Source organism: Parambassis ranga, chromosome 3, assembly GCF_900634625.1.
Source record: "Parambassis ranga chromosome 3, fParRan2.1, whole genome shotgun sequence".
NCBI lineage: Eukaryota > Metazoa > Chordata > Actinopteri > Ambassidae > Parambassis > Parambassis ranga.
In genome coordinates this window covers 20,288,575-20,315,514 of record NC_041024.1, presented here as the reverse complement: position 1 = coordinate 20,315,514, position 26,940 = coordinate 20,288,575, and the positions used below count along the sequence as shown (strand labels likewise).

Here is a 26,940-nt window from a genome sequence, read left to right as displayed (position 1 = left end):
AAGGCCGTGCTGTGCACTGTTCTAAGAGTACAGTCTGGGAGTGATTTACACCTGGCATGCCAGGTGATTGTGATTAACCACATGGTAGGCTGGAAAACAAACATCACTCTGAGTCCTGGTTTTAAAAACACTTATTAAACCTACTGCAAATACAGCTGCACTCACTGCTTTCAAAAATAGAGTTACATTTTTTAACCCATATTGCTATGCGCCAAAAGGCCCGTCTACGTTTTTAAAAACTGAACTGAAACTCAGATAACCCTCACAACATGATGACAACCTCACAAGCACTTTGACAAAAGCTCCTCCAGAGTCACATCTTTCTTCCATCTTTTGTTCAGATGTGTAAGAAGATTAGTTATTTTCCTCTTCTGCAAATGAGGTAAACAGTAAGTAAGTAATGAAAATAGTCAATAGGAGCTGGATCTATTAGGCTTAGAAAGAACAGCTAAGGCAGTAAAACAGATAACATACAGCAGATATATATAGATTTTTTTTAGATCTGGACATTTTCAGTTTCCATAAGAATCATATAATTATCAGATGTCCTTACTTTCCCCTGCCTGCCCTCCTCTCTCCTCCCCCTGTGGACGTGAGCCAGCTGTCCTTCCAGATGACGATGGTGGCGTCGAACCAGCAACATTATTCCCACAAAGGTAAATAAATCTTTTAAAAATTAGCATTCACCTTGTGTTGCTAACAAAACATCTGAGGATGATACAGTCTGGATCATTTTAAAGATTGTTGTTTTTATTTTCCACCAAATTTGTGATGTAATAAATACATTTAGAAAATTACAACTGTAAGCAAACTTGCCAACAGGCAGACAGTACATATTCTTTTCTCCTTTGTCTTAGGTTTTGAGATATTTTCTGCAGGTACCCTTAAAATCATATCCACAAAGTAAAGCTCCCTTTTGGAATATTGAAATATTTCCTGTGGTTAAATCAAAACAGTCCACGAAGACCTACAACAGTGAGGATTATCAGCTTGCCACCAAGCGTTCAGCTTTTTACTGTTTCACAGAGGCCTAGTTATAAAGCTTTGCTGGAGCACCACAACTCACTGTATCCCAGCCAGCGCCAAACCTAAGAAAATGCTAGTGTAAATAAGGCAAAGGCCGCACCTCTCCAGTTTTTCCCTCATAGTGGTGGAGAGGGCTCCATCAGTGGAGAGAGCATGGTGAGCCTGTGGTTAAGCCACAGTAAAGGCAGTGGAGAAAGAGGGAAGGGGGGGTACGTACATGTTTGTACCGGCCTCTATATAATATATTTAATACTACGCTTCAATACAGTTATGATGCTCACTGACGTCACAGCTACTGTTTGATTGTTTTTTCAGTTTTTCACAGTTTTATGCGTGCTGGAAATACTTCAGAATGTTCTGAAACTAAAATGCAACTGTCTCATTTTAACTCATTTACCATGACACTGTGGCATTGTCATACAAGCTGTCCAGCATTTACATATGAATGGTGCGTTGGGAGGAGGGGATAGAGGCTAAGCAGCACAACAACACAGTGCAAAAAAAAAATAGAGAACTTTCACATTCACCAGTGTGCAAATCAAAAATCCAAGGGCTACTTTCAGTATTTTAACAACCTGCAAAATAATAAACAGAAGTTCTCTACCTGCCAAATCATCTGGTAGAAAAAAAAAACTTCCCGTTACAGCCAAAAAACACTGGCCACATTTGGATGGGAACTGTAATATCCCACCCAGACAGCTTACTCTGTTGGTTAGGATGTGGTGTGTTTTGGACCCCAGCAGAAACCTGGTCAGGTGAGGGCTCTGTGTCCAACCTGGAGACTGACAGTCAGTCATGTGGGGCGTTCCAGTCTTCACATGGTGGCCGTCCCGCTCACTGCAAACAGCAGGCTGAGAGGCAGAAAAGACTGATGTGTTAGTGTTCAGTTCATTCAGGTATTACCACACATTTCCATTAAATAAACTTACATATTTATGTTCAAATCACATTTCTCCAGTCTCATCTGTCACAATTGAACACTGGATAATATTTTTCAGAAGTGGGGCAGCTTGTTCAGCTGTCTTCTTTTGACCCTCTGCTCTGCTTAGCTGTGTATGTAATATGTAGTATTGACATGCTCCCTAGGCATTCTTTGCCAATTTATGCAATAATAACAGTGGACAACTGTAACTGTGAGATAAACTTTTGCACTTCCAACAGGATATACTCTAAAACCACTCTGAATTCTGACCCTGAACAGGAAGTGACCCCTCTTTGTAGTTAAAGACATGGAACATCTGTACATGGACTACAGGACCGAAGCCTGCAGCTTACTGCCTGAAATGTAAATTGTTGGGTTACAGGTTGACTGTTCTCAGCAAAACGTATGTTGCTTATTTTGGTGTAGTCTAGCAGTCTAAGGTCACCAGACAGACTTGGGCGTTGCTGCGACCCCCCTCTACTACAGCTGCTGCTGGACCAGGGCCAGTATATATGGCTGACTGTGGCATGGTTTTATTAAAATAACATCAGAATAAGAAGCCACATTCTTCAAGAAACTTGAGTGGCCTCTAGAGTCGTTGGTGCCCTTCCCCCATCCCTGTTTTTTTATTCATAATTCCCCAGGAATTTCTCACTGGGAACAGGATATTGTCTGGGCTTTAGGTATCCGCTATCCATCCATGAGTTAAGCTCAGAAAATACTGGGAATTATGCTTTGTGTATACAGGTTATGACTAAGGAAACTCAAGTATATTACAACTTTACATTAATGACACACTGCCACTTACAATGTTCTGGTTGGATATGTCCCACGTGTACATGTGTAAGTGAGGGAGGTAAAATTAATATGTGTGCTGTTGTAATTTCTATTTTAGATGGTCACATTATTCTTACACCAAATCCTACTTTCACAAAGTAAGCTTTACAAGAACACAGAGCTGCCCGGGCAGCACTGAAACAAAATCAAAAAGAGCCAGGAACCCTGCAGGGTGGCCAGCATAGCGAGAGAATGGCTCATATTTTACTAGTGAAAAAAAAAATTCTATGAAAGGATATTTCATTGCAACTTTAGGTGGCCATTCCTTGCTTAACCTTTCCCTTCCCAGCACTCCATAGAGTTACTTATCAGTATGGCTGCAAGGTTATAAAAACCACACTGTTATGGCCAAAGCAAAGGTTTACACAACACAGCAGGGAAACTCACAGCTCCTGACAGAATCTGCAAGAGGTTCCCGATCCAGTGAAACGTCTCTCTGAGTTTCCTGCATCTAAAAAAAAATAAAATAAACATATATCAGAATCAGAATGTTTTTATGTGTCATTAATTTAGCACCATCCAAATTGAAGTCATAATCTTGACAAAATATCTTTTTGAAACCTGCTTTCTCAGCGGCAGGCTGAATCTTGGAAGGAATTGCTGCTTACCTTAATATGCTTCTTGAGGTATTCAGCTCTGGTCATGAGGCTTTTAATCTGGCAAGAGACATAGAATTCCAATAAATGTGGTTAAAGTTATTACTTTCAGTACAAGTGTCTGTTCGCTGTCTTTCTTTGGCTTTCACAGAGAATACATTATCAACTGACGTGTTTAAAATTACAAAAAGGCCTGTAGCTCTAGAGGCAGTGCAAGCTGGTCCACTGCTTTTATTCAGACTTTTCTCCACAACATGGTTCTGGCTTGCTGAATTCCCAGCTAGCACCATTGTGAGGTCATAATTTAGGTTTTAGATTAGTAGATTCAAACTCTTTACACACATTTTATTGTATGTATTACATACCTGCTTACTACTTATTTATTACACTTGCTACATCATGTTTGCATGAAGACAAAGTCAGAGGCTGATTTGATACAGACTGTCTGTCCTGTGCTTGTGTCTTAAACCTTTCTATATTTTCTTCCAATACTTATTATGGTCCCCATGTGCAAGTAGTAACTGCTATCATCACAAGCTTGAGGGTGCTCTTTGCTGTGGTAGTGAATCCTCTGGTGATAAAAAGGTTCTTTTTGTACCTAATGCCTACTTGTATCACCACTAGGTTACAATATTAAGCCCTGTTGAGTATTTCTGCTGTGACATCTAATTACATCATAATAATAGGGGGCCTAAATTAATGACTTCCACAATGTCCATTTTAAAAACCAATCTGTGGGAGTGAATAATCACTTTGACCACATGTGGCCACATGACTTTAATCACAATCCCTTTAATCACCAGATACAATTAAAGTGGGACAAATATACATGGCTGAGCAAAGATATGGAGCATAAGGATAATTTGAAGAGTTTTCATGGTATGTTTACTAAAAGAACAGCCAAAAAGCCACAGGATCCCATGTATGTTCAGCTATAATGACACTATGTCAACATGCAGTGGTTAGATCAAAGCTACAACTCACACATAGAAAGCCAGGATATTGATTTACAGCTTTAAAAGACAAAAGTGTGCTTTACAGCAGATATGAACACACATGGAGGCCAGCCATGGCAGCATGTGTTGACTCTTTTGGATTTTCACATACACACATGCTTTCAATCTTATCCCCCTCAGCCCTGCCTCCCTAATGCTGCATTACATTATTACAGCCGCATCTGAATTTACTTAAGACAAGTACCCATAAAACTTCAAATGGGGAATAGGGAGGCCTATGAGAGCCCATTCATTTTTGGCACTAGTGTTTGTCTGTGTTCACCTTCCAGCCAGTAACATTGTCTCTCTGCTGTTTTTGTGTACAGTAATGGTGGTGTACTATACCATACACAGGCCTCAACCTAGTTGTTTGCTGTGACAGAATCCTTCCAGATTAAAGTGCTCTGAATGAACCAAATCAAGACCATTTCTGTCAATTAGATGAGGATATTAAAGGGCTGCATGCAGCTGGGGGGACGATAACTTTCTGTCACATAAAACTGAAAAGCAATTGTTGATATAAATATCTCCAATTATAAAGTGGACAGTGATCTATGTGTATGTAACAAGAATAATGGATGATGAATTGTGTTATTTGGCTTTTACTGCAGAAAACATGTACATGTGACTTGTGGAAAAAAAGGCTCACAGGTTGTGTGGTGAATCATCCGATGTGGAAGGTGATTAGCCGAGGGCTCATTGGAGGTGAGAGACTGTCATTTTCTACTGTGAGCACTCAACCAGAATCCGCACACACTCACCTCGCTGTGGAGAAGCTCTCTCCTGCGGCCCTGGGGCTCGGCTGGCTCACCAAGAGGGGAAAAAAAGACACAAGAATAATGAGGAGAGGAAGGGAGGAGAGGAGTGCACTACCTAATCACCTTGTTTGTTCAAGAAGAGGTCAACTACTAGATTGGATTTCGCTGGTGTGTGGAGTGTAAGGCTCAAGGGGGAAATGGTTCTAATGTAGGGAAGTGTTTTCACAGTCAGTTATCCTGGAGTGCAGAGTGACAGAAAGTAGAGAAAAGGGAGGAGGAGGGTTCTGTGGTGCTGATGAAGCAGTGCAACAAAGAGCTCTTGGCCAAACAAAGAACCAATGTTTTCTCCCAACAATCCCTCTGGTGGGATCCGCTATGCCATACAGCAAGGCTCCCTGACACATGACAGAGGATGGTGTGGGTAGAACTTTTTTTCTTCCTTTGTATTCTTACCTCTGCTGAACCGACAATAGCACTGTGATTAGAACTCTGATCTATTAGAGAGATAATAGTTTTTATTTGTTTCCATTGTGTAATAACACAAATAAATTATGTGTGCTGTCTGAATGGGAAGCAGATGGTAACGCTCATGCCACACACAGGGCGCTGGCACCGGGTCTCATCCCAGCTCGAAGCCACATCTGGATCACTCTATCCCACCTCTTCCATTAGGCCAATCCTCGAGATGAGCTCATGAACCCAGCCTAATGGACGCCAGGCCACAGACACAGTCACTGTTTTCTCTTCTGTTTCTCCCTCGTCTGTTTGTTGGTCTGTCGCGTATTAAGTGTCCCATCTCTCTCCAAGTGCAATGCATCACTGTCTCTTTCCCTGTATCAGTCTTTTTTTTGGAAGTCATTCTGTTTATATTGATTTCTGCCATTTTCTTAACGTTGCAGTTCCCTCGTAAAAGATCTCTACATATAGTTTATTTCAGTTCCTCCAAAAAGAGTCCCTTAATGGCCCCTTGTTAAAAGGCACATTGGCTAACCTTGGACAGCAGTGAGGTGGCTCAGTAAGAAACTCTATAATTGAATGAAGCCATGTTGTCTGGAAAAAAAGGCCATTTGCTTACCTGCTAGCGCCAACAGTAGTTCTCCTAAGCACTGCTGGTACATGTCCAGAGCCTCATGATCATCTGATCCATTCTCCTCCTACAGGGAGACCGAGGCAACAATGATGTAAACCAAACCACTAAACTGAAGCTGACATTTTACTTTAGCATTCAACTAATGCTACCAGTATGTTAATACTACAAAAAATTATTTATTCATTCTTGTTGAATCTTGAAGCTTTCTGTAAGCAGCCAGGACAAATGTATAAACAGTGAAAAAAACTTTATTGTTGACACAATGTAAGATGTGCAAAACTGCAAAATATTTGTTTTGGAATCAATAGCAATGGAAAGCAATCTGGTAGAGGTGGTTGGTTTATACTTTGTCTGCTCTGTTTTTTTACTGTGATAGTATTACTGCTCCACTTTGTGTATACAGTATCTCCATAGCAGTAAACCATTCTAACCTTAGCAATGGCAGCAGAGGACATCTTCAGAGCAGCAAGCAGACGTGGTTGGTCATGAGACATTTCTGCAGTAGAAAGAAAATCCTGAACTCTTACACATATACAGTTTTTCATGCAGCAAATGACTTGTCCTCCACCAGTATCTACTGGCACCTGTGTTGTGGACATAATGGGATTTATAATATAGGCTATATGCATCAAGGCAAAGCAGCCCCTCTATGAGAAGTGAAAAGCAAACTGGTGCATATAGCAAAAATCTATATATTAACAATAAAACCATTAACAAATGTCAGCATTTTAGCTTTAAATTCTAAAAAAAAAAAAAGCTAAACGCTAAAAATGCTAAATAAAAAAAGTTTGATCAGGCTGCATTTACCTCGGAGGATATCCCTAGAAGTCCGGGCCTCCTCAAAGCTCTGTCTGTTGTCAGATGCTACCAGAGCTTTTAGCTCCTCAGCTCTGGACACATACTGGCTGACCTGCAGGAAGGTTCACTTACATTTAGTCAGATAATTCCTTCTTAGAGAGAGATACTGTATTGTTAACTAACTGAAAATAAAAAGTAATTCATACGTGAGTGATTTCCAGCCTACCTTCTGCCTGAGGGCATCTTTGCGTTGCCGGTCCGCCTCATCTGGAGAGGGAGGAGAAAGAGATGTTTGGGTTTACATTTAGTGAGATTTCTTTGCCAGTTTATTGAAGGGTTCAGACCACAGACATGATTTGAGAGTGGTTGTTGCTCTTACAGTGAATAGCAGGGACAAAGTGCTCAAGGGCACTACAGTAAAGAGAGAGCGCAGCCAACCTCTCCCCCTCCTGATCCTTCTGAATGGCCTGCAGGACCAGCTCTTTCTGCAAAAAAACAGAGAATGAAAGTGTCCAGTATAACCTTAACTTGCTTATCCCTGCATGCAGTCATGCATAAAGATACACATAAGGTACTTATCTGCACAAAACTATAAATGTTTACGTTTAAATGTGCTCAGCCAGTCACACAAAAATAACCCATGGCCATCTACATTGTACTTTTTCTCTTACAGCTTTCACAAGACTCTCTGCACTTGGCATGTGTTCCAAATCCACAAAAGGATGGGTGAAGAACTCTGCAAAGGTGATCCGGGCATCTGGATTTCTTTCCAACAGCCTCAACAGAAGGTCTCTGCAGTCCTTGGATACCCTGGCCCCGGGAGGGAGCTGATACACAAAACACAACCTTATTACGTTGCACCCAAACCACAGAATGATCCAGGAGAAAAGGACAGCACATTGTTGCCACAGACACACGAGTCTCACATCGCTACTTTCTGTCAAAAGATGACCTTTGTGAATCCCTGGATAATGGGCCATGTGCTAATGCAATCCATTAAGTCTAAGACTAATGTCTGACACAGGCATTCCAGCCCTCCATCATTAAAAGTACATGTAGCCTTAACTGTCCCGATGAGGTTTGTGCAGCAAGTAAATCAGGACACAATGACAGCTTTCAGTTGTACTAGTAAGTTACCGATCCTTTTATTATTTTACAGTTGAATTATTTGTTATTTATAATCAATGTAAATCATAGTTATCTATCTATATGTTGCAAAAACTTACACAACATAACATAGACATATGTGTTCCTGCTAAAGTTCTGAGGAAATCTAAACAATTTTGTTTCATATTTATTTAAATATTAAATATATACTGTATAAGGAATAAGTCTTGCTTGAGAGTGCCTCAACTGCCAGTTTTCTTTGAGCGGGGCAGTACGCCCTCTAGTGGTATATTATTGAACATTCCAAAAACAGAGAGAAACAGCTTTTTTTAAAATCAGTATACCGTATGTCACATCTAACCTTATGGCAAGTGTCCTACTTCTAAAATGATCTGATAATATGCATCTGTGATTGGAGTAATTTATTCTGATGGTATTTTATTATTTTTTACTATTTATCATTCATATCAAGCTATGCAACTGTAGCCTAAAAGTGATGATGCTGTCCCAGCTAGGTTTGTGTTTTGTGTGCGATAACTGTCTATATTGATAGGTATTTTTGTAACTGTGATCATATTTCAATCAGCTCCCAAGTAGGGCTTAAAACATTACTTTGCTTAACTCTGTCTGATGTGCCAGGTCAAGAACTTAGTATGATCCAATTTTTCTCCAGGACAGAAGAAGCACAGATATTGCTCCTCACTCACTTCAATAGGTTGGTTACTCCGGATCTTCTCCTCCAATTCAGCATAGGACTTTGATGCAAATGGTGCTCGTCCGAATAGCGCCTCTATGTGCACACAAACAATGTTAGTACGTTATCAATAAAATGTCTCTTGCATGACATTTATATTGTTATATATAATTATATCGTATAAGGTCTTGTAAACATAGCTGATTTTGAGGCTTTGATGAGAAGTTACTCATCAAATCTGCATGCCCTTCTATTAATGTTTTCTCCTCAACCTTGACATGAACTCCACCTATTTTCGTTGTACTTTGTAACTCCACACAGTACAATTACTGTTAATGTGTTATTGCAATTTGATTGTACAATCACTGTACCATTAACACCACAAAAGGTCCTGTCACCAACCTGCCACTTCATGATTAATGACTGCAGGGGCAGTCAGGTAATTAGCCGCATATACTGTTGGAATAGCAGTAAAATGTGTTTAAATATTACTATAAACAGCAGAGACATACTTAATTTTAATGGGCACATATATAATAAAGATGTATCATAAAATAATAAGAAGGTGACAGACTTTAAAAAGACATGCACAGTGCTCACCATAGAGGATGACTCCTACTGACCAGAGATCCACTCTGGAGTCATACTGGCGTCGGCACACCATCTCAGGAGCCATATAAAGAGGGGAACCTCTAAGAACGCTCTGCTCATCCCATGGTGACATGTACTGTGCAAAGCCAAAGTCTGAGAGCAAATCAGAAATTAAACTCTTTGTGAGTGACTGGGGATATAACCCCCCCCGTCCATGTACTCCTGTACAGACCTTCTAAATTAGAAATACATTAATAAAAATAATCTTTTCTAGATATTACTAAAACATTAAAAAGGCATGAGATCACCTGCAAGTTTGAGGACAGAGCCACTCAGCAGAATATTCTGGGGTTTCAAGTCCAGGTGTGAGATATTTCGTTCATTAAGAAACTGGAGGGCGCAGGCTGTTTGTGCAGACACATGTACAAAATACCCAATGAGACCAGACACATATAGAAAGCTGCCCACACCATGTTGGAAAAGATGTTAAAATGTGTATAATGTACAGGTATGTAAAGAAGCTGTTAAGGTCAGTGAAAACAATGCATGTATTTATACAGGTTATATTCTTATCATCACTGACCCATTTGTTGCAGGAACTGCCGGGCCACTTTCTCTGGTAAAATCCTGCGACTGCGAATAAAACGGGAGAGATCTCCACCAGAACACCATTCCAGGATCAGGTAAATGTTCTCAGCATCCCACTAATGAAAGACAAGACATCAGATAAGGAAATAATGAAAGTAAAGCAAGTCCAAGTGTGCTGTATTTTACTATATTTTAGAACAAAGCTCTATTATTTTATTTTCCGTTGGTTTATTCACAGACAGACACACTATTTAAAAAGTATTTAAAAAGTTTAACCAGGCCCTAATGAAAACATATACACAGCACACCCCTCGATACTCACTAACAATACAACATGGACTTACCTGAAAGTCTTTCAGCTGGACGATGTGTGGGTGCCGTACAGTCTTCAGGATTTCAATCTCTGTGAGCAGGTTTTCTGTAGAAGCCTTGTTGAGAGTCTTCTTTGCCACAACTTTCACTGCTACCACCTCTCGACTGTTCCCCTGCAACATCACAGCTAGAAACCTCACTTTCAAGTACAAACTGCAGTGGACTGGCATAGTAACATAAAAAGCATGTTTGATAATAACCATAGCGAACCCTGAAATACCATGTAAACCACAGGGAACCAGTCCAAACAGAGGCTTCACTCACCTTCCTGTAGGCTTTATAGACAGTAGCATATGTGCCACTGCCCAGCCGCTCTGTTAGGATGAAGTCTGCTAGTTTTGGAGGAGCAAAGCTGGAGGTTGAAGCCATGATGACCAGAACGACATTAGATTTTCCCACGCTGGCCTGAAAAGGATACGTCAAATATTTCATCCCTGAGTCTGTCAGACCTCTGACGACATTTGTTGTAGTGCCTTTAGAGCAGCTAAACGATTCAAGTTTACTCTGTCACTACCTTACTATTTACAAACGCGTGATTTGTGCCGAATATATGTCGACTCGCAGACTGACTTGTTGAAGCTTTTCTAACATGTATTTGTCGTCCTAATGGGAAAGAAAACCGCCAATGGACGTTTATTACACTGGATACAGGTGTAACTCATGTTTACTCTGCTAACTACACAAGTTGCAGCTAGCTAACATAGCACTATGATAGTCTCATGTCCAATAAATGTATTTCGAGTTCTCCAAAAACAAAAACCAAAGCATTTACATAACTATACTCAAGAATGCAAGAAGAATATGCAGCAGTTGACACGTACCTGTAGGTTAATCTACAGTGAAATAAATGCAGTGTTTACATTGCTGCTCACAGACAGGATGGCTGCAGTGTAGTGAGGAGCTGACGTCAAAATGTAATGACAAATAGTTACTGCCCCTAGCGTTGGTACTCCGTTACTGCATATTATGGGGAGGCTGATTTTTCTTAAGAATTGCACTTTTTAAAGACGCAATTCATCTAATAAACAATTAGTTTGGTTTCCCAGCAACCAAACTCTTGTTCTTCTATTTTTATTATTCTGTACGTTTTTTGGCTCAGCATATCTTGAATGAATCAGAATGCATGGGCCGATTCAAACCATTCAAACATCAAAAGATTCAGCTCATTCAGGACATGTGTGGAAACCGTCAATAATAACTGCAAACATTATAATATTAAAGATATTAAACATTTTCCATGTCTTCTGCAAAATGCTACTCCTCCTGCAAATTACAAGATGGAGAAACCATTCGAAGCTTAAAATACTTCCAACATCTTGGTCTTCAAAACTTGCATACAGAATTTGGAAATTCAGCCCCGTCTTCAAATGGCCGGGGACTTTTGAGGTCTCCTCTTCTGTTACCATGGTGACAGACTGATGCTACTTTCAGCCCCGTCTTCAAATGGCAGGGGGTTTTTGAGATTTTTGTGCACTCTATTATTTATATGACAACTGAATGCTACCTCTGTCACACACAGGGTAGTAATATTAAACTTTTTTACAATGAGGATTTCAGTGCCAGCTAAACTGTAGGTAGGTAGTGACCTAGGAGCTAAGTAGTAGTGACCTAGGAGATAAAATATTTTACATGCTTGTTTTTCTGTGATCTTCTTCCTGTCTCTCAGACTTTACCCTGGCATTATTAAACGTTATTTAGGCCCTGATTTATGTCTGGTCCTGAGAAGCTATTTATTCTGAGGAGCTATTTATCCTTTTTTTTTCTCTGATTGTTGTTTATACAAATAGCCCTGGCTCCGAGTGTAGTGCTTTTTATCCAGTTTTACCGAATATGATGGCCACAGTAATATTGACAATAGGTGTTTAAAAAAATATACTGCTAACTTCTGTATGATAATTTAGTTTTTTATTTTAGTTTAATTCAATTTTAGGTTAAGCTTTTATTTTGTAGGCCTAAAATGCACTGCCGGAAGTTGGCTGTCATTGGTGGTCATTTAAAGATGGCGGAGTGCTTGGCTGCACGTTTGGCCGCGCAAGAGGAGCAAATTCGTTTCCTTACCAGGGAAATCTCCACTCTTCGGGAAGGTGTAAGTCAAGGTCCAGACTCCGCAGGTGTTGCGGTCGTCTCCCCGGAGCTGGAGAAACTGCGGGCGGAAAATGAGAAGCTCAGGTACCGGTTACTGCACCTCCGGCGCGGTCTGCAGGCGGAGGTGGAGCTGGAACAGGCGCAGAACAAGAAGCAGCAAGGACCCAGGAGTGGTAAAGCTCCAGAGAAAAACACCAGCAGACCTCAGCAGATAAACAACCGAGCTGAGAATAAGGTAATAAAAAATAGCGGAGCAGCAAATGTTGAATTTATTTACTGTGATATGAATGGTGAGGCAGCAGTGGCAGTATTGCATCATTGTTAGTAACGGGCCGCTGTCCAGTGAAACTGTATCGGCTCATTTCCAGAAATAGCCTTCCCTCTCAGTGTTGGAACTTCTGCACAGTTTGAATGCCTGACACATTAGTAATGCAGCTTTGGAGGAAATACTGTTAAGAGTGCATTGTTAGTCTTAGGAGACACACGCCCATCTGTCTGTTTACAGGTGACCCCCTCGGATACAAAGACAGGTGACAGGAACAAGGAGAAGAAGCAGGATAAGGGACAGGCAGGTGGAGGAGTCAAAGAGGTGAGTGCTTTCAGTCACAAAACTTTAGAAAATACTGTTATGTTTTGGTTGAGATGTGGTCAATTTCTTGGTGATTTAAAATGATTCTTATGTGCTGTAGCTGAATCCCTGGCCTGGATACATCGGAGAGCGCCTCAGCCTGTATGAGGAGCTGAAGAAGGAGAGTGATGCCCTGCTAGCGAAGAAAGCTGCCAACAGCAAGGCCATTACTGTGGAGCTGCCAGATGGCCGAAAAATGGCGGGCAAGTCATGGGTCACCACCCCATATCAGCTGGCTTGTGATATCAGGTTAGTATTTAACAGCACGTTTCAGCAATGGTCTGTAATTGTACTGATAATTAATGGCAGCCAGTGAGATCAAAATAAACGTTTCTTTCTTCATTATAATGATGGAAATCAATATCATGCATTTGTGAGACAACCATGTTACACTCAATCTTTCAGCCAGGGCCTGGCTGACAATGCTGTGATTTCTCGAGTGAACGGGGAGCTGTGGGACCTGGACAGACCGCTCGAGCAGGACTGCTCTCTTGAGATCTTGCGTTTTGACAACGATGATGCACAGGCTGTGAGTACAGAATATTTTTGTTCATACAAAATACCTAATTCCTTTTCAAATGTGTTCATCATTGTATAGTCCTTCATTTAAAAAATATATACATTTAAACAACACATTTCTTTTACTTGAGCTCTTTTTCACAAGAAGTAATGACATACATCTGTCTCATTCAAAGGTGTACTGGCACTCTAGCGCTCATATTCTGGGGGAAGCAATGGAGCGCTATTATGGAGGTTGTTTGTGTTATGGACCCCCCATAGAGAATGGCTTCTACTACGACATGTTCTTAGATGGCCAGAAGTAAGTAGTTCTAGGAGCAGTTTATAATGTTTCCATGGATTCTAGAAAAAGGAAAAAAAAGACTTTCCTTTTGAAACTCAATCATGTATTTCACTTATATTTAATCAGTTGTTCATGGTGTTGCTTTACTGGGCAAAGAATGTATTCACAGCAGAAGGTTTCCTTTAAAATGTACTAAGTTGAAACACAGGATTATCATGTCAGACATAATCAAGAAGTTACAGAAACAAGCAGCACTGACAGGCCTTCCAGTGAACCCAAAATGTTTGCTTTTTTCCAGGGGCGTGTCCAGTACTGAGTTTGGGGACCTGGAGACTTTGTGTAAGACTGTAGTGAAGGAAAAACAGCCTTTTGAGAGGCTTGAGATCAGCAAGGAGACGCTGCTAAAAATGTTTAAGGTGAAATAATGAGACCATCGCTGAAAAACAAATGGTAATTGAGAATGTGAACCCAGTAATAACAAAATGTCTCCACCTTCCAGTACAACCAATTTAAGTGTCGCATTCTGAATGAGAAAGTCACCACACCCACTACTACAGTCTATAGGTAAGTTGGATTTAACTATGTCACTATTTTAATAATGTGTTGGATTTTTTTAATTCTTTTTTCAAATACTTTGTAATGCTAAGAGCTGCAACTTTTTGATAGATGTGGGCCCCTTATTGACTTGTGCAGAGGTCCCCATGTCAGACATACAGGCAAGATCAAGGCAATGAAGATCTACAAGGTACTGGTACACTGAAAATGCACATAGTGTTTCAAATGTTTAAATAAATAAATTGTCCCTAAATAAACTCATGCTGTTCTGAGGTCATTTATTAACTTTCCACTGCTTCTTTCTGCCTCTGTCATCAGAACTCCTCCACCTACTGGGAGGGCCGCTCTGACATGGAGACTCTACAGAGGATCTATGGGATTTCCTTCCCAGACTCAAAGATGCTGAAGGAGTGGGAGCGTTTTCAGGAAGAGGCCAAGAACAGAGACCATCGCAAGATTGGCAAAGTGAGTCACTGTAGGCAGGCATGTTTTAGCCCACCCAGCTGGTTTAAGCATTAAAATCAGTCCAAAGAGAAATTGAATCTGTAACCCTATTATATGACACAGGTTTTTGTAGACGTTTTCCCCCCTAACAGTCTAGGTTTGTGGTTTTATAGATGTGGCAAATTTTTGAAACCAACCTGGATCATGCCCACAGTCTTCAAACGTTAACTATGAGGTTATAACAACATAGAAATACATTTTTACCAGCTGAGGGCGCTGCGTTTCTTCTTATTGCCACATTTGGGTTGACTGTGAATCATCTAAGCACCCCAGCTGGTTTCCCGACATGTCAGACGCAGATGGCAGCACCTCAATCAGCACTTATTGTAACACAGTTCCATATTAAATGCGAGGGTTAAGATAATGCTGTAAAAGTCGGGTGAAGGAAGGCGGCAAAAGTGGCATGCTGGGTTAAGGATGGTCTCTGGCAGCATTTTTCCAAGTCAACCTTTGTAACCTTTTGGACAGTGTGGCCTGGCACCTCCATTTAGGATCCTGTTGAAAACTGATTGAACACATCATACTTCACAATTTTAGCAGAAATGTGACTGTGTGTACATAGACTTAAAAGATCATCATTATAAATTATGCAGTTTTTTTAATGATGATCTTGGAGATTTCGATTTAATTTGAAAGTTTCATGTTAGAATCCATAATGAATAAGTCTGACTTCTGAGAGAAGTTAGTCCAACTCTCCAGTTGTGAGGGCATAGCAACCTTGTCAGCTTTTATTTTTAATCTATTGAGGTCAGCTGCTGACAGAATGTCTGATGTGTGATGATTGGATTATTCCCTACTGTGCTTGGAAGGGTTTCTTGCTGGTTATACCTGCAGATAACAAGGATATGTGAAATCGTTAAAAAAAAAGACATCTCTGTCTACTTCACAGGACCAGGAGTTGTTCTTCTTCCATGACCTCAGCCCAGGCAGTTGTTTCTTTTTGCCACGTGGAGCTTACATCTACAACACACTCACAGAGTTCATCAGGGTAAGAGTGCCAACTGAATGCCTGTCACTGATTATTTTAATTATAAGGTTTTTGACCACTTAGATTAAAATATCACTTGAATATATGGAATATATAAGCTTTAGAAGTATTATAAAATAATAGGCTGTAGCATTTAGATGTGTAGGAGGGATTTAAAGATCTGCACTTTGGCTATTGTGTATAATTGGATACCTCCTGTCGGTGAAGTGTGCTAAAATATGACCCTTTTAGTCATTGTTTGTTACAAAGCTGCGTTATTCTGAATGGTCACTCATTGCATGCTTGCAGCCTGTTATTTTGGGTTCTTCTTGTACCATATGATTTGTCTTAACCAATTGTCATAACAAAATTATATTGATTGGCATTTAATAATACTTCAGAGAGCTCTTTTGAAGTGCTTTTGTCAAGCAACACCACATTTTTTTTATTTTTGAAAAACAAATCCATAAAACGTCCATGCAGCATTTAAGGGTTTTAAAAAAAGACGCACTTCAGGGACGATCAACACAAACACGCTTATAATCACTTTCGGTCTGAGTACACCAGGCTCAGGCTGTGCTTCACATTTCCAGTGTACTTATGGTGATTGCCAGCTCATTGACATGCAGACCACTAACAGCTGACTTTTGCAATCACCAGCCAGCACAAAGATACAGTAAGCTATGAGTGTGACAATGGAGTTCAGCTTCATCAGGTTAAATTCTCAGAGGCTTTGCCTAGTACTGATTGCTGTGCAGTCTAAAGTATGTCCTGAACCTTACAGAGGATTTCTTTTTTAAACATTAAGTGTATAACACACTAAACACTGTACTGTTGGATACACTGACCAAACTGTCAGGATTGCAGATTATACTTCTAATAAGCCTTTACAAAGATAGCACAAATTATTGGAAGTTTTCATTCCAAGTTCAGACTTTCCCTAAGAGCTCAGCCAAGTTCAGTGACTCTTAAAACCTGTCACCAAAGATATGACATCTTGAAGACTTTCTCGACATACACCCACAAACTGCACCAAGCCAAGAAGACCTCACATTTATTACGCAGAAAGGGTGCAAGATCATTATCACGTCACTTAAATCTGTTATCACTGTGAAAAGAAAGAAAGAGTGTTCTATGCATTTTCCCTACAACATAGTGCCAAAACATTCAGAAGTGAGAGCTCATTCAAGTGAGAACCCATCTCATGTTTATAGCTGCAACATGCTTCTACGAACTGCAGTGCATTTCACTCACGTTCCACATCTCGACATTCAGGTTTTGAATCTGTGTGTAAGCTGACTTTGTATTCATCTTTTTCTTTTACACCTTCAGGTTCGATATTCACAGTTTGATATAATCTCAGAAACCATTCCAGTTACACCAGCCTTCTACAGTTGGCTGCTTAACAGGCTGTTAAATGTTTTGCTAAATGCAAGAAATCGATAAATAAAACTCACAAGATGTGGTTCTCAATCCAGCTGCCCAAGATTCCATGCCAGAAGTCATAATTCACTTCAGCTCTGTACCTGTGGAGTTCAGCCGGTGTGTTTAGCTCACGTGACTTTGTTGTTTTTTTAGGATGAGTACTGGAGAAGAGGCTTCCAGGAAGTAGCCTCCCCCAACATTTATAACAGCAAACTGTGGGAGACATCTGGCCACTGGCAGCACTACAGTGAAAACATGTTCTCCTTCCCCGTGGAAGATGACATCTTTGCTCTGAAGCCAATGAACTGCCCTGGGCACTGGTATCAATTTAGCACGCTCAGAGAGGAAATATTTTGTTTCCCAATGCTTTGTGTATCAAACCACTGACACAGTGTTTCTATGCATGTCAGCTTCATTTGATTTGCTTCTCTCTGGTTGTCCTGTAGTCTGATGTTCAGCCATAGGCCTCGATCATGGCGGGAGCTCCCCCTGAGGTTGGCAGATTTCGGGGTCCTTCACAGGAACGAGCTGTCAGGAACATTAACTGGGCTGACCAGAGTGCGGCGTTTCCAGCAGGATGATGCTCACATCTTCTGCACCATGGATCAGGTGACGTTGTGGTTTTTCCTGACATGATAACGGGTTGCTTTCTGGATAAACATGTACCTACTTATTATGAGTCATTTCCTAAGCCCTTTCTTTTTATGTTTGTCACAGATCGAGTCAGAGATGAAAGGCTGTCTGGACTTCCTCCGCTGTGTTTACGACGTGTTTGGATTCTCCTTCCAGCTTCACCTCTCCACTCGCCCAGACAAGTATCTGGGTGACATTGAAGTGTGGAACCAGGCAGAGAAGGTAAACAATGTCATGCATCATAGTTGGAGTTCAAGAAAAATATTGTGCATAAAATATGACTTAAGCAGAGCTCCTGTTCTTCATCTGCTGCCATACCTGAGCTCTCCTGCTGATGTTGAGACTGATTTGATACTGTGTAGGAGCTGGTTCCCTGCCGTGCGATCATACAGTAGTATCAGATCAGTGAGTCATTGTGAAGGTTCTTGAATGTGTGTGGGCAGTGTGTTGTCAATAAAAGACATCATTCATTTGTGTGACTTGATTCCTGTAATAACTTTGGTCTAGTTTCATAAGGGCACCACTTCAAATGTAAATAAGAGCACATTAGACTGAACTGTATAATCTATACATTATCACTGGCTTCACAGTAATTGCCATTCATTGTTGTGCTTTAAATTACATGTTAACCTATGCCTCATGTTTGATAGCAACTGCAAAACAGTCTGAATGAGTTCGGGGAGCCATGGAAACTTAACCCAGGAGACGGTGCTTTTTATGGACCCAAGGTCTGTGTGTGTTCTTTCGTTTTTGATAATTCTCTGCTATACATACAAACTGAAAAAGGTAATTCTTACTGTGCATTTGTAGATTGACATTAAGATCAAAGATGCAATTGGACGGTACCATCAGTGTGCCACCATTCAGTTGGACTTCCAGCTGCCTATCCGCTTCAACCTGACCTTTGTGGGGTGAGTCAGCTAATCGAAACTCTGACAGACTGCTGAGTCTGTGCGCTTTGTTGCACCAAGGATTACACTGGATGTTAAGCCTCTCATGCAGAAGGTGTCTCTGTTTGCACAGTTTTATTCTTTAAAAGGTGAAGTGTTGTATAAAAGACGACACATTTTAGCATAAGGGTCATTTTCTTGTTTTTGCTGTGATGACAGAAAGGATGGGGATGACAAAGCCCGACCTGTCATCATCCACCGTGCCATCTTGGGCTCTGTGGAAAGAATGATTGCCATTCTCACAGAGAACTATGCAGGGAAATGGTAAGACATTTTTTTTCCATCATTCTTGCAATTTGATTTTAAAGACACAACCACTGCATTGATCTGTCAGTAATGTATAAAAATCATTATCCATTCCCCCACTAGGCCACTGTGGCTCTCTCCACGTCAGGTGATGTTAGTGCCTGTCAACCCTTCCTTTGAAGATTACGCCAAGAGGGTATGACTTCCACTTGCCCGTCTTGGCCACAGTTTATTACAATACATCAAGTTAGTGAAGAATAATGTATCAATAATGTTTAAAATGTCTACCTGTCAGGTGTGTAAGCAGTTTACAGAGGCTGGTTTCATGGCAGATGCTGACCTGGACTCGAGCTGTCTTCTAAACAAGAAAATCCGAAATGCTCAGTTGGCCCAATATAACTTCATTCTTGGTGAGAAAAGTGTTGCTCTTAGTTGAATCACATCCAAGCATCATTTTGGTGCCTTCTGTCTCTTCATATAGTCTCAGTCTGACTCCATGGTGTGGAGATCAAGACATTGTGGGGTCTGACCATCTGCTGCCGGGCTCCTGTTTTATAAGTCTGGCTATACGTTTGGCATCACTATCATGTAATTGCAGAAATGGGATGATGGGATGATTAGGCACCTTTGTAGTGGAAGTGCATAACTGATTAGAATCCTAAAAAGTAGTGTATCTGAAACCTGTCATTGTGCTGCATGTTTAGAGGGTTTGCCCCTTGACCATCAGTCTGTTTTAAAAACAAAAAAATTTGACCAAATATTTTAGACAAAATCAAACTGACCCATTAAAATATTTTAACTCATTCATTCAAACATTCTCTGTCCACCTATCAGTTTTTTAATATCGCTTTTTTTATGCCTTTACTGGCATGAAACATCACGTTGCCCTGTTTATTTAGACGTGACAACAACCTCGAATGTGCATTGGTATGAACACTGTTATGACCTGTGCCATTGACTCACTATGAGAGAATAATGAGTCAAAATAGAAATTCTTCATTGGGTAAATATACGGCGAATGGACCTACAAGCTGGCTGACCACCCACAGTTGTTGTATTCAGCAGCACAACACAGAGACTGTGTTAGGGTAGCTGTGTGTGTGTGTATGGTGTTACTTGGCCAATGTCAAGCTGTTGTCTTCTTGTGTTTTGGCAGTGGTTGGAGAGAAGGAGAAGATGACTAACGGTGTCAATGTGCGCACCAGGGACAACAAAGTCCATGGAGAGCTGTCCGTGTCCGAGGTGATTGCTCGGCTGACCCTGCTTAAGCAATCCCGCTGTCGAAGCGCAGAAGAAGAGTTCTGATTAAAGACAATGAATAAAGTAGACTGCGCTTTTGAATACCTCAGTCATAGGAGTAGATGGATGCTCAGTAAAGAGACAAATGGTGGCACAAATAAAGATGGTTATGGGAAAAAGTGTAGAGATCGGGCACAGAAACAAGTGGACTTGTGGTGAGGAAACGAAACGAATGGGTACTATTTTGAATGTTTTGAATGGCTTATGTTTATGAGGAGAGTAGAAACATTTTCTGTGTGGTGTGGGTATCAACTTATGTCAGGTAATCCAAGTTGAGGAAGAAAAGGTACAAAGGAAACAATTTGACTTGTGCTGAAAGTTATGTGAATGTGACACTGACCTTGTTTCACAAAGCTCTGCCCCTGAGGGACCCAGTAATAAAATACATTTACAAAAAATAGTATTTTTTTCCTCTTTTCTTTCCATTAGAAGAGATCTATGTTTCCACAAGAACGAGATATGATAAAATAGGAGGGGTTTGTTTTGTTGGAACACACTGTTTTTTTTGGAACGGCAGCGGTTTGACGAGGTGGGCGTGGGAAATGGAAATTTGAATTTCTTTTGCTTAGGTCCATTTTGTTGCGTTCACATGTGTGGGTAAGTTGTTCTATACAAAAAAACATAAAAAACAACATAAGAAACAAAATAACTCACCCCTTTTTGTTTATGCCACAGATGAGCGAGTATCCTTCTGAATCGTCATCATCATCGTCATCATCATAAAAACCGTCTTATCATGCTGTTCTTAACTTCGCGTTAATGACTCCAAGGCTTATAATTACTTTTACTTTGTATTTTCTTAAACTCGAAATTTTTCAAGCGTTTAAACCTAATATTTAATGTTATATCCTCCTATATCCTATAGCCTATTTGTGACTATTTCCCTTCTGTGATTTAAATTGTGAGGTTTACGATCTTTTTCTGACATCACGTGAACGCAGCTTCATTTGTTGCAACAATGGCTACCGTCTGTCAGTTATGGAGACCTGATCGAGGACGGTGGCTTAAAGTGTACGGAATTGTCGTCGTATTGTTCATGGACCTGGTCTCACAATGCGCTAACGGTATGTTTATAGGCACAGGTATAGATTACTCCCCTTATCAAACTACCGTATGTGCTTAGCTTTCTCCTACTGAGTTAGCATTGATTGGTTTAGCTAGTAAGCTAGCTTGGTGTACCTAGCTCATCTAGCTCATGACCTAGCAAGTTTGCAATGAAAAAAACGATGCAGTGACTGTCACAGATTGAATACTGTTGTTCAAACACAACGGACGTTATCGGTTAAATTCGTAGCATATGATTTATATTTGCTGTTAACTCCCTAGTTAATATTATGTCGCTGCCAGTTCGCCTCTGTATCTAGCTAAAGTTATTTTTAGGCAGTGATCACATTTCTAGATCATCTGTTCTTCCTATAACGAATCAATGTGGTCTGGTTGTTTGTCAGCGTACCTGAGCTCTCCCAGTTTCGGCCAGGAGCCTCCTTTTACCAGAGATGCCCAGCATGGAGCTGTGATCACCAGCCCAGTAGTCCCAGCTGCAGCCTCAGGTAAACACTGCTGCCAGTAATCAGTACTAACCATGCTGTATTTCTCAGTATTTTAACTTGAATTAACGAGAAGAGTAATTTCATCGATGACAATTAGTTTCTCAATTAGTTTTCCAATTCATGTGAAAAGCATTAGGGTCATATAAAAATGTATTGTCTCTCAATGGGGAGGCTGGAATGTCTGGTGTTTTTGCATTAAACCTAATCTGAAACATATCATAATGGTTCACAGTTGAGGTCTAGATAACATTTTAACAGCACTTTTACCACTGTTATTTTTTATCATTGAAAATAGGAAAATAGGAAAAAAAAATTGTGAGTTTATTGAAGCCGTACAGTCCCCATGGATACATTTCTGTTGTTTAATATATTGCGTGGTTACTATGCTGTTGTGTGTGCATGGGATACTCTACCCCCTATTATAACAGTTAAGGTGATCATTAGTTTCTGCTGTAGAGACATGGCAGAGCAAAGTGGTCGGCTTTGTGAAAGATGCAAAGAAACACAATTTGAAGTGATAGGCGATTATTCACCAGTGAAAAAGGCAATTAGAAATGCTGCGTTAACCCTATAAGTCATACACACACTGCTTCTCTAAAATTACTCATTTGTCATAACCCGATATCACACCAAGTAAAATCAATCTTTAGTGTGGTCTAGGATTTTTGGAGTGAATTACTTCACAACATAGAAGCAATAGATATCTATTGTTGACCAGCGGGCAACCCTAATGAACAATCAGGAGAAATGGCTGTGCTCAAGGACTCTTTGATGGTTTGCTTTCTTTGAGAGCAGAAGTGTTATATTAGTCATTTACCTCCCACAGACCTATTTTACCAGTTTGGCGAGAGAATCAATGGGATGCACTAGACACAAGCTTGTTACTAAACCCATTAATGATAAAGTCTATTATGAGCATGAACTCTGGACAGTGCCTGAAGAATCGGACGTGTCTTTTTGAATAGTGTTAATAGTAAAAATACACTGCTCAAAAAATAAAGGGAACACTAAAATAACACATCCTAGATCTCAATTAATGAAATATTCCAGTTGCAAATCTTCATTCATTACATAGTGGAATACGTTGAGAACAAAATAACATAAAAATGATCAATGTAAATCAAAATTATTAACCCATGGAGGTCTGGATTTGGAACTATACTCAAAATGAAAGTGGAAAATCACATTACAGGCTGATCCCACTTGAGTGGAAATTCTTCAAGACAAGTCTAAATGAGGCTCAGTAGTGTGTGTGGCCTCCACGTGCCTGTATGACTTCCCTACAACACCTGGGCATGTTCCTGATGAGGCAGCGGATGTTGTCCTGAGGGATCTCCTCCCAGACCTGGATTAAAGCATCAGTCAACTCCTGGAGAGTCTGTGGTGCAACATGGCGTTGGTGGATGGAACGAGACATGGAGTCCCAGATGTGCTGGATTGGAATTAAGGTCTGGGGAACGGGCAGGCCAGTCCATAGCATCAATGCCTTCATCATGCAGGAACTGCTGCTCAGCCACATGAGGCCTAGCAATGTCATGTATCAGAAGAAACCCAGGGCCCACTGCACCAGCATATGGTCTCACAATGGGTCTGAGGATCTCCCTACACCATTACTGACCCACCACCAAACTGGTCATGCTGAAGATGTTACAGGCAGCAGAACGTTCTCCACAGCGCCTCCAGACTCCGTCACGTCTGACAGCTCAGTGTGAACCTTCTCTCATCCATGAAGAGCACAGGGCACCAATGGTGAATCTGCCAATCACCCTGTACGGTGGCCCTCATACCAAATGGTCTGTGGTCAGCACCTGTTGTCTGTTCCATTTGCACAACAGCAGCTGAAACTGATTCACAATCAGTGTTGATCCTAACTGGACAGGCTGATTTCACAGAAGTGTGACTGACTGGGAGTTACATCGTGTTCTTTAAGTGTTCCCTTTATTTGTGAAATGGAAATAATGCACATGAGGATCCAGGCTCCCACAGTGTGTCTTTTGATTGACAGATACCTCCTCTATTTGCTTTGGTTATTATAGCCAGAAATGGAAATCCTGTAACTGTGTTGGATGTTTTGCAGTTTCTCCTGCAGATGAAGAGGTTTACACTTCCACGTGTCCGAGTGGGGGTTTGTGTAGTCGATTGCCAGCTGAGTGCATTAACTGCAATTACCAACACAACTGCACCTACGGCAAAGCAGCTTCCTTCACCTGTAAACCCAAAAAAGGGGTTCACTGTGTAGTGAGTAGTTTTTTTTATATATATGTGATGCAGAGGTAGAAAATTGTAGATGGCTGCTACTTGGATTACAAATTGGATTTAAAAAGGATTTAAAAGGAAATTGCATTGAAGTGAATTTTTGTGTTTTTGCAGGGACACTCGGGACAGCAGCAAACCAACTTCACTCTGTCTATCACCTGTCAGTTCTGCTGGCAGCTAGATCCATCTCAGTACCGCTGCTCAAACGCCACCAACTGTATGACAGTCTCCTGCCCTCGCAAACGCTACAACGCCACCTGTGACGTGTTGGACCATGTACACTGTTTAGGTAATAGTTATTTTAAGAAGAGTTACTGTGAAAACCTATTTCTTTGTATAGATTCAAACTTTTGCTCCACGGGATGGAAATTAATTCCTATGAATGTGTCTATTGTGGCCGATGGGTCCTGCTAACTTTAGCTATCTATTTTTTGTCGGGGACATTCATTCACCAAAGTAACTTGTATATGAGGTCATTGACATCAGCTGTCCTTAGTAACATGCTTTTTTTCAATAATTATTTCACGTTAAGTCTCAAGTGTTTGAAATGAGCACACATTAGTGAACTGTGAACAAGTTAGTCAGCTGCCTCAGGGACAAGAATTACTGAAGCACATCAGTATTTGGGATGTACATCTAAACATAAACAATGCGTATGTTGAATCAGTGATTATAGTATGTAAACCATTACAGGGGTAAGGGCTGGAATGTGGCCCAAAAACACTATATATTGCAAAAACAAATGTTTTTTAGTTTGTATGTTGGTCACAGTTCAGTGTCCACTAAACATCTTTTTCTCTTGTAGGTAAAAGACGATTTCTAAAACGTTTATATTGTAACTGGACTGGTGGATACAAATGGTCAACAGCATTAGCACTCAGGTAAACTTAATACTAGCTTATGACCAGCTTAGAAAATGAATATTTTTGAATTTGTATGTGTGCTCTAATATCATTTCCGTTTTTCCTTTCCTCTGTCTGCAGCATTACACTCGGTGGTTTTGGGGCAGATCGGTTTTATCTGGGCCAGTGGAGAGAGGGGCTGGGCAAGCTGTTCAGTTTTGGAGGCTTGGGCATTTGGACTTTGATAGATGTTCTTCTGATTGGGGTTGGTTATGTGGGACCTGCTGATGGTTCTCTCTTTATCTGAAGCAAAGCTCTGGAGACGAGGCAGATTTAAGCTCGCTTCCGCTTCACACTGCAACACTCTCAAAAGATTGAAGATCTGATATGCTGTGTTCTTAGCATGTTTGCCTGCCCAGGCTCTCTGTGCAACACGTCCTCATCCCATCTGCTAACAGGCAGGAAGTGTTTTCCTTTCACACCAACGATGACTCTACCCACACAACCATCAGATCAATCCCAATCATTCTGCGTCCATCTCCTGTTGAGATTCTGCAGATGGAGCTGTGCAGGGAGATGAAGAGATGGTAATTATGTCTATCTACTTGGTTTGACTTAACCGGTGGTTAGGCTCTGTCATGCTGATAGATAGATAGCTTTGGCTTCCTGTGGAGCGTTTCTTTTACAGACAACCTGTCACCTTGGAGCCATGTATGTATTGTTCCTCCTGTATCAAAATGTAAATACATCACGGTGGGTCAAGAGGTATCCATGGCTACAGAGGTTTTTATAGTGACTCCATATACAAAGGAAAAGTTGCAAGGTAATATTTATGACCTGGAAGCATTAATATTAATGTTAATGTTTGAATTGAGAACAGATTTACTGTGGATAATTTTAACAGTTATTGTGCTTGTGCTTTATTTTTTTTCTTCTTACAGTGCAGGCCACCACTGTAAGGACATTGCCCAGAGGGCTTGTTATATGATTCCATGGCCATTGAAAAGCTAATCAAAAGTTGAACATCTGTTTTTGCAAAATGCTTATAAATAAGAGTTACTGTAGTGATAAATAACAGCTGGTACCCAGCCAGAAGAAAAAAAAAAAACATAATTGCTGTCATCACATACTGCAGGCACAAGTAACATTCAATAACTAACACTGAAGCACGTAAAATGTGGTGCACTAGCAATCAGCAAAGATGTCTGATGCATTCAGTTGATTCATAATGTCTGTGCTAACTCTAAGATCTTTGCTTGAGACCATCCACATTATGTACATAGTTTTATTTCAGTGTCATGTTTTCTCTGCTGCGACACTGTAACTGATGTTTCATTTTTTTAAGTTGTGTAAATAAAAATGTAAAATGTATACACACATGTTTATCTAATTTTAATCCATGCTGCTAACAAGCTGCAGGTAAGCACATAACCTGTGTCTATAAATCTTTATTTATAGTGTGGCATAGCATTCAAATTGATAAGGGCGGTAATGTGGTCATATTTTCTCTGCCTGCTCGACCTTAAGAAAAGAGACGTCACAGGTCGGCATGATGTCAATACACAGGATGTGTTCTTTCTTTAAAATGAGCATGAGTCTGGCTGTTCCTCCTTCAGCCTGTAGTAGGAATTCAGAGCACTATTATTAGTGGAGGTCATTTTCACAGGTGTCTGTACTTTCTGTCACATGAAACACAGCAAGTTGTGCCAGAAGCTTGTTTTATCCACAGGCCCCATGATGGAGGGAGGAGGTCAAGAGGGTAACATAGTGACTGACGTGCAACCTGCTCCTCATCCAGTCTAAGGGCCCATGAGCAAGAACCAG

The 26,940-nt window shown here is 40.7% G+C and overlaps 3 protein-coding genes across 4 annotated transcripts; 2 read left to right on the top strand and 1 right to left on the bottom strand.

Moving 5' to 3' along the window:
* Positions 1-729: 729 nt before the first annotated feature.
* Positions 730-11,300, bottom strand: ulk3 (unc-51 like kinase 3). Its single transcript, XM_028402772.1, has 17 exons — positions 11,196-11,300; positions 10,639-10,779; positions 10,347-10,487; positions 9,998-10,118; positions 9,723-9,818; positions 9,424-9,567; positions 8,837-8,919; positions 7,694-7,849; positions 7,402-7,507; positions 7,249-7,289; positions 7,032-7,134; positions 6,656-6,720; positions 6,210-6,288; positions 5,138-5,178; positions 3,394-3,441; positions 3,173-3,236; positions 730-1,877 (listed from the first exon to the last, which is right to left on the bottom strand). The coding sequence occupies exons 2-17, from the start codon at positions 10,741-10,743 to the stop codon at positions 1,861-1,863; spliced, it is 1,410 nt and encodes a 469-aa protein (XP_028258573.1). The 5' UTR covers positions 10,744-10,779; positions 11,196-11,300; the 3' UTR covers positions 730-1,860.
* A 1,061-nt stretch (positions 11,301-12,361) lies between these two features.
* On the top strand, positions 12,362-20,871 carry tars3 (threonyl-tRNA synthetase 3). Its single transcript, XM_028401467.1, has 19 exons — positions 12,362-12,694; positions 12,965-13,048; positions 13,149-13,336; positions 13,493-13,616; positions 13,783-13,907; positions 14,188-14,305; positions 14,389-14,453; positions 14,556-14,634; positions 14,763-14,909; positions 15,838-15,936; positions 17,494-17,660; positions 17,787-17,949; positions 18,058-18,195; positions 18,624-18,701; positions 18,784-18,884; positions 19,083-19,187; positions 19,293-19,365; positions 19,465-19,579; positions 20,326-20,871. The coding sequence occupies exons 1-19, from the start codon at positions 12,374-12,376 to the stop codon at positions 20,472-20,474; spliced, it is 2,439 nt and encodes an 812-aa protein (XP_028257268.1). The 5' UTR covers positions 12,362-12,373; the 3' UTR covers positions 20,475-20,871.
* A 508-nt stretch (positions 20,872-21,379) lies between these two features.
* On the top strand, positions 21,380-26,487 carry tm2d3 (TM2 domain containing 3). Of its 2 annotated transcripts, none has more exons than XM_028402822.1 (6): positions 21,380-21,532; positions 21,917-22,018; positions 24,096-24,256; positions 24,389-24,563; positions 25,080-25,155; positions 25,258-26,487. In XM_028402822.1, the coding sequence occupies exons 1-6, from the start codon at positions 21,427-21,429 to the stop codon at positions 25,421-25,423; spliced, it is 786 nt and encodes a 261-aa protein (XP_028258623.1). In that variant the 5' UTR covers positions 21,380-21,426; the 3' UTR covers positions 25,424-26,487. The 2 variants fall into 2 exon arrangements, with proteins under 2 accessions (XP_028258623.1, XP_028258621.1); XM_028402820.1 differs by having other exon boundaries at positions 21,388-21,550.
* Positions 26,488-26,940: the final 453 nt, after the last annotated feature.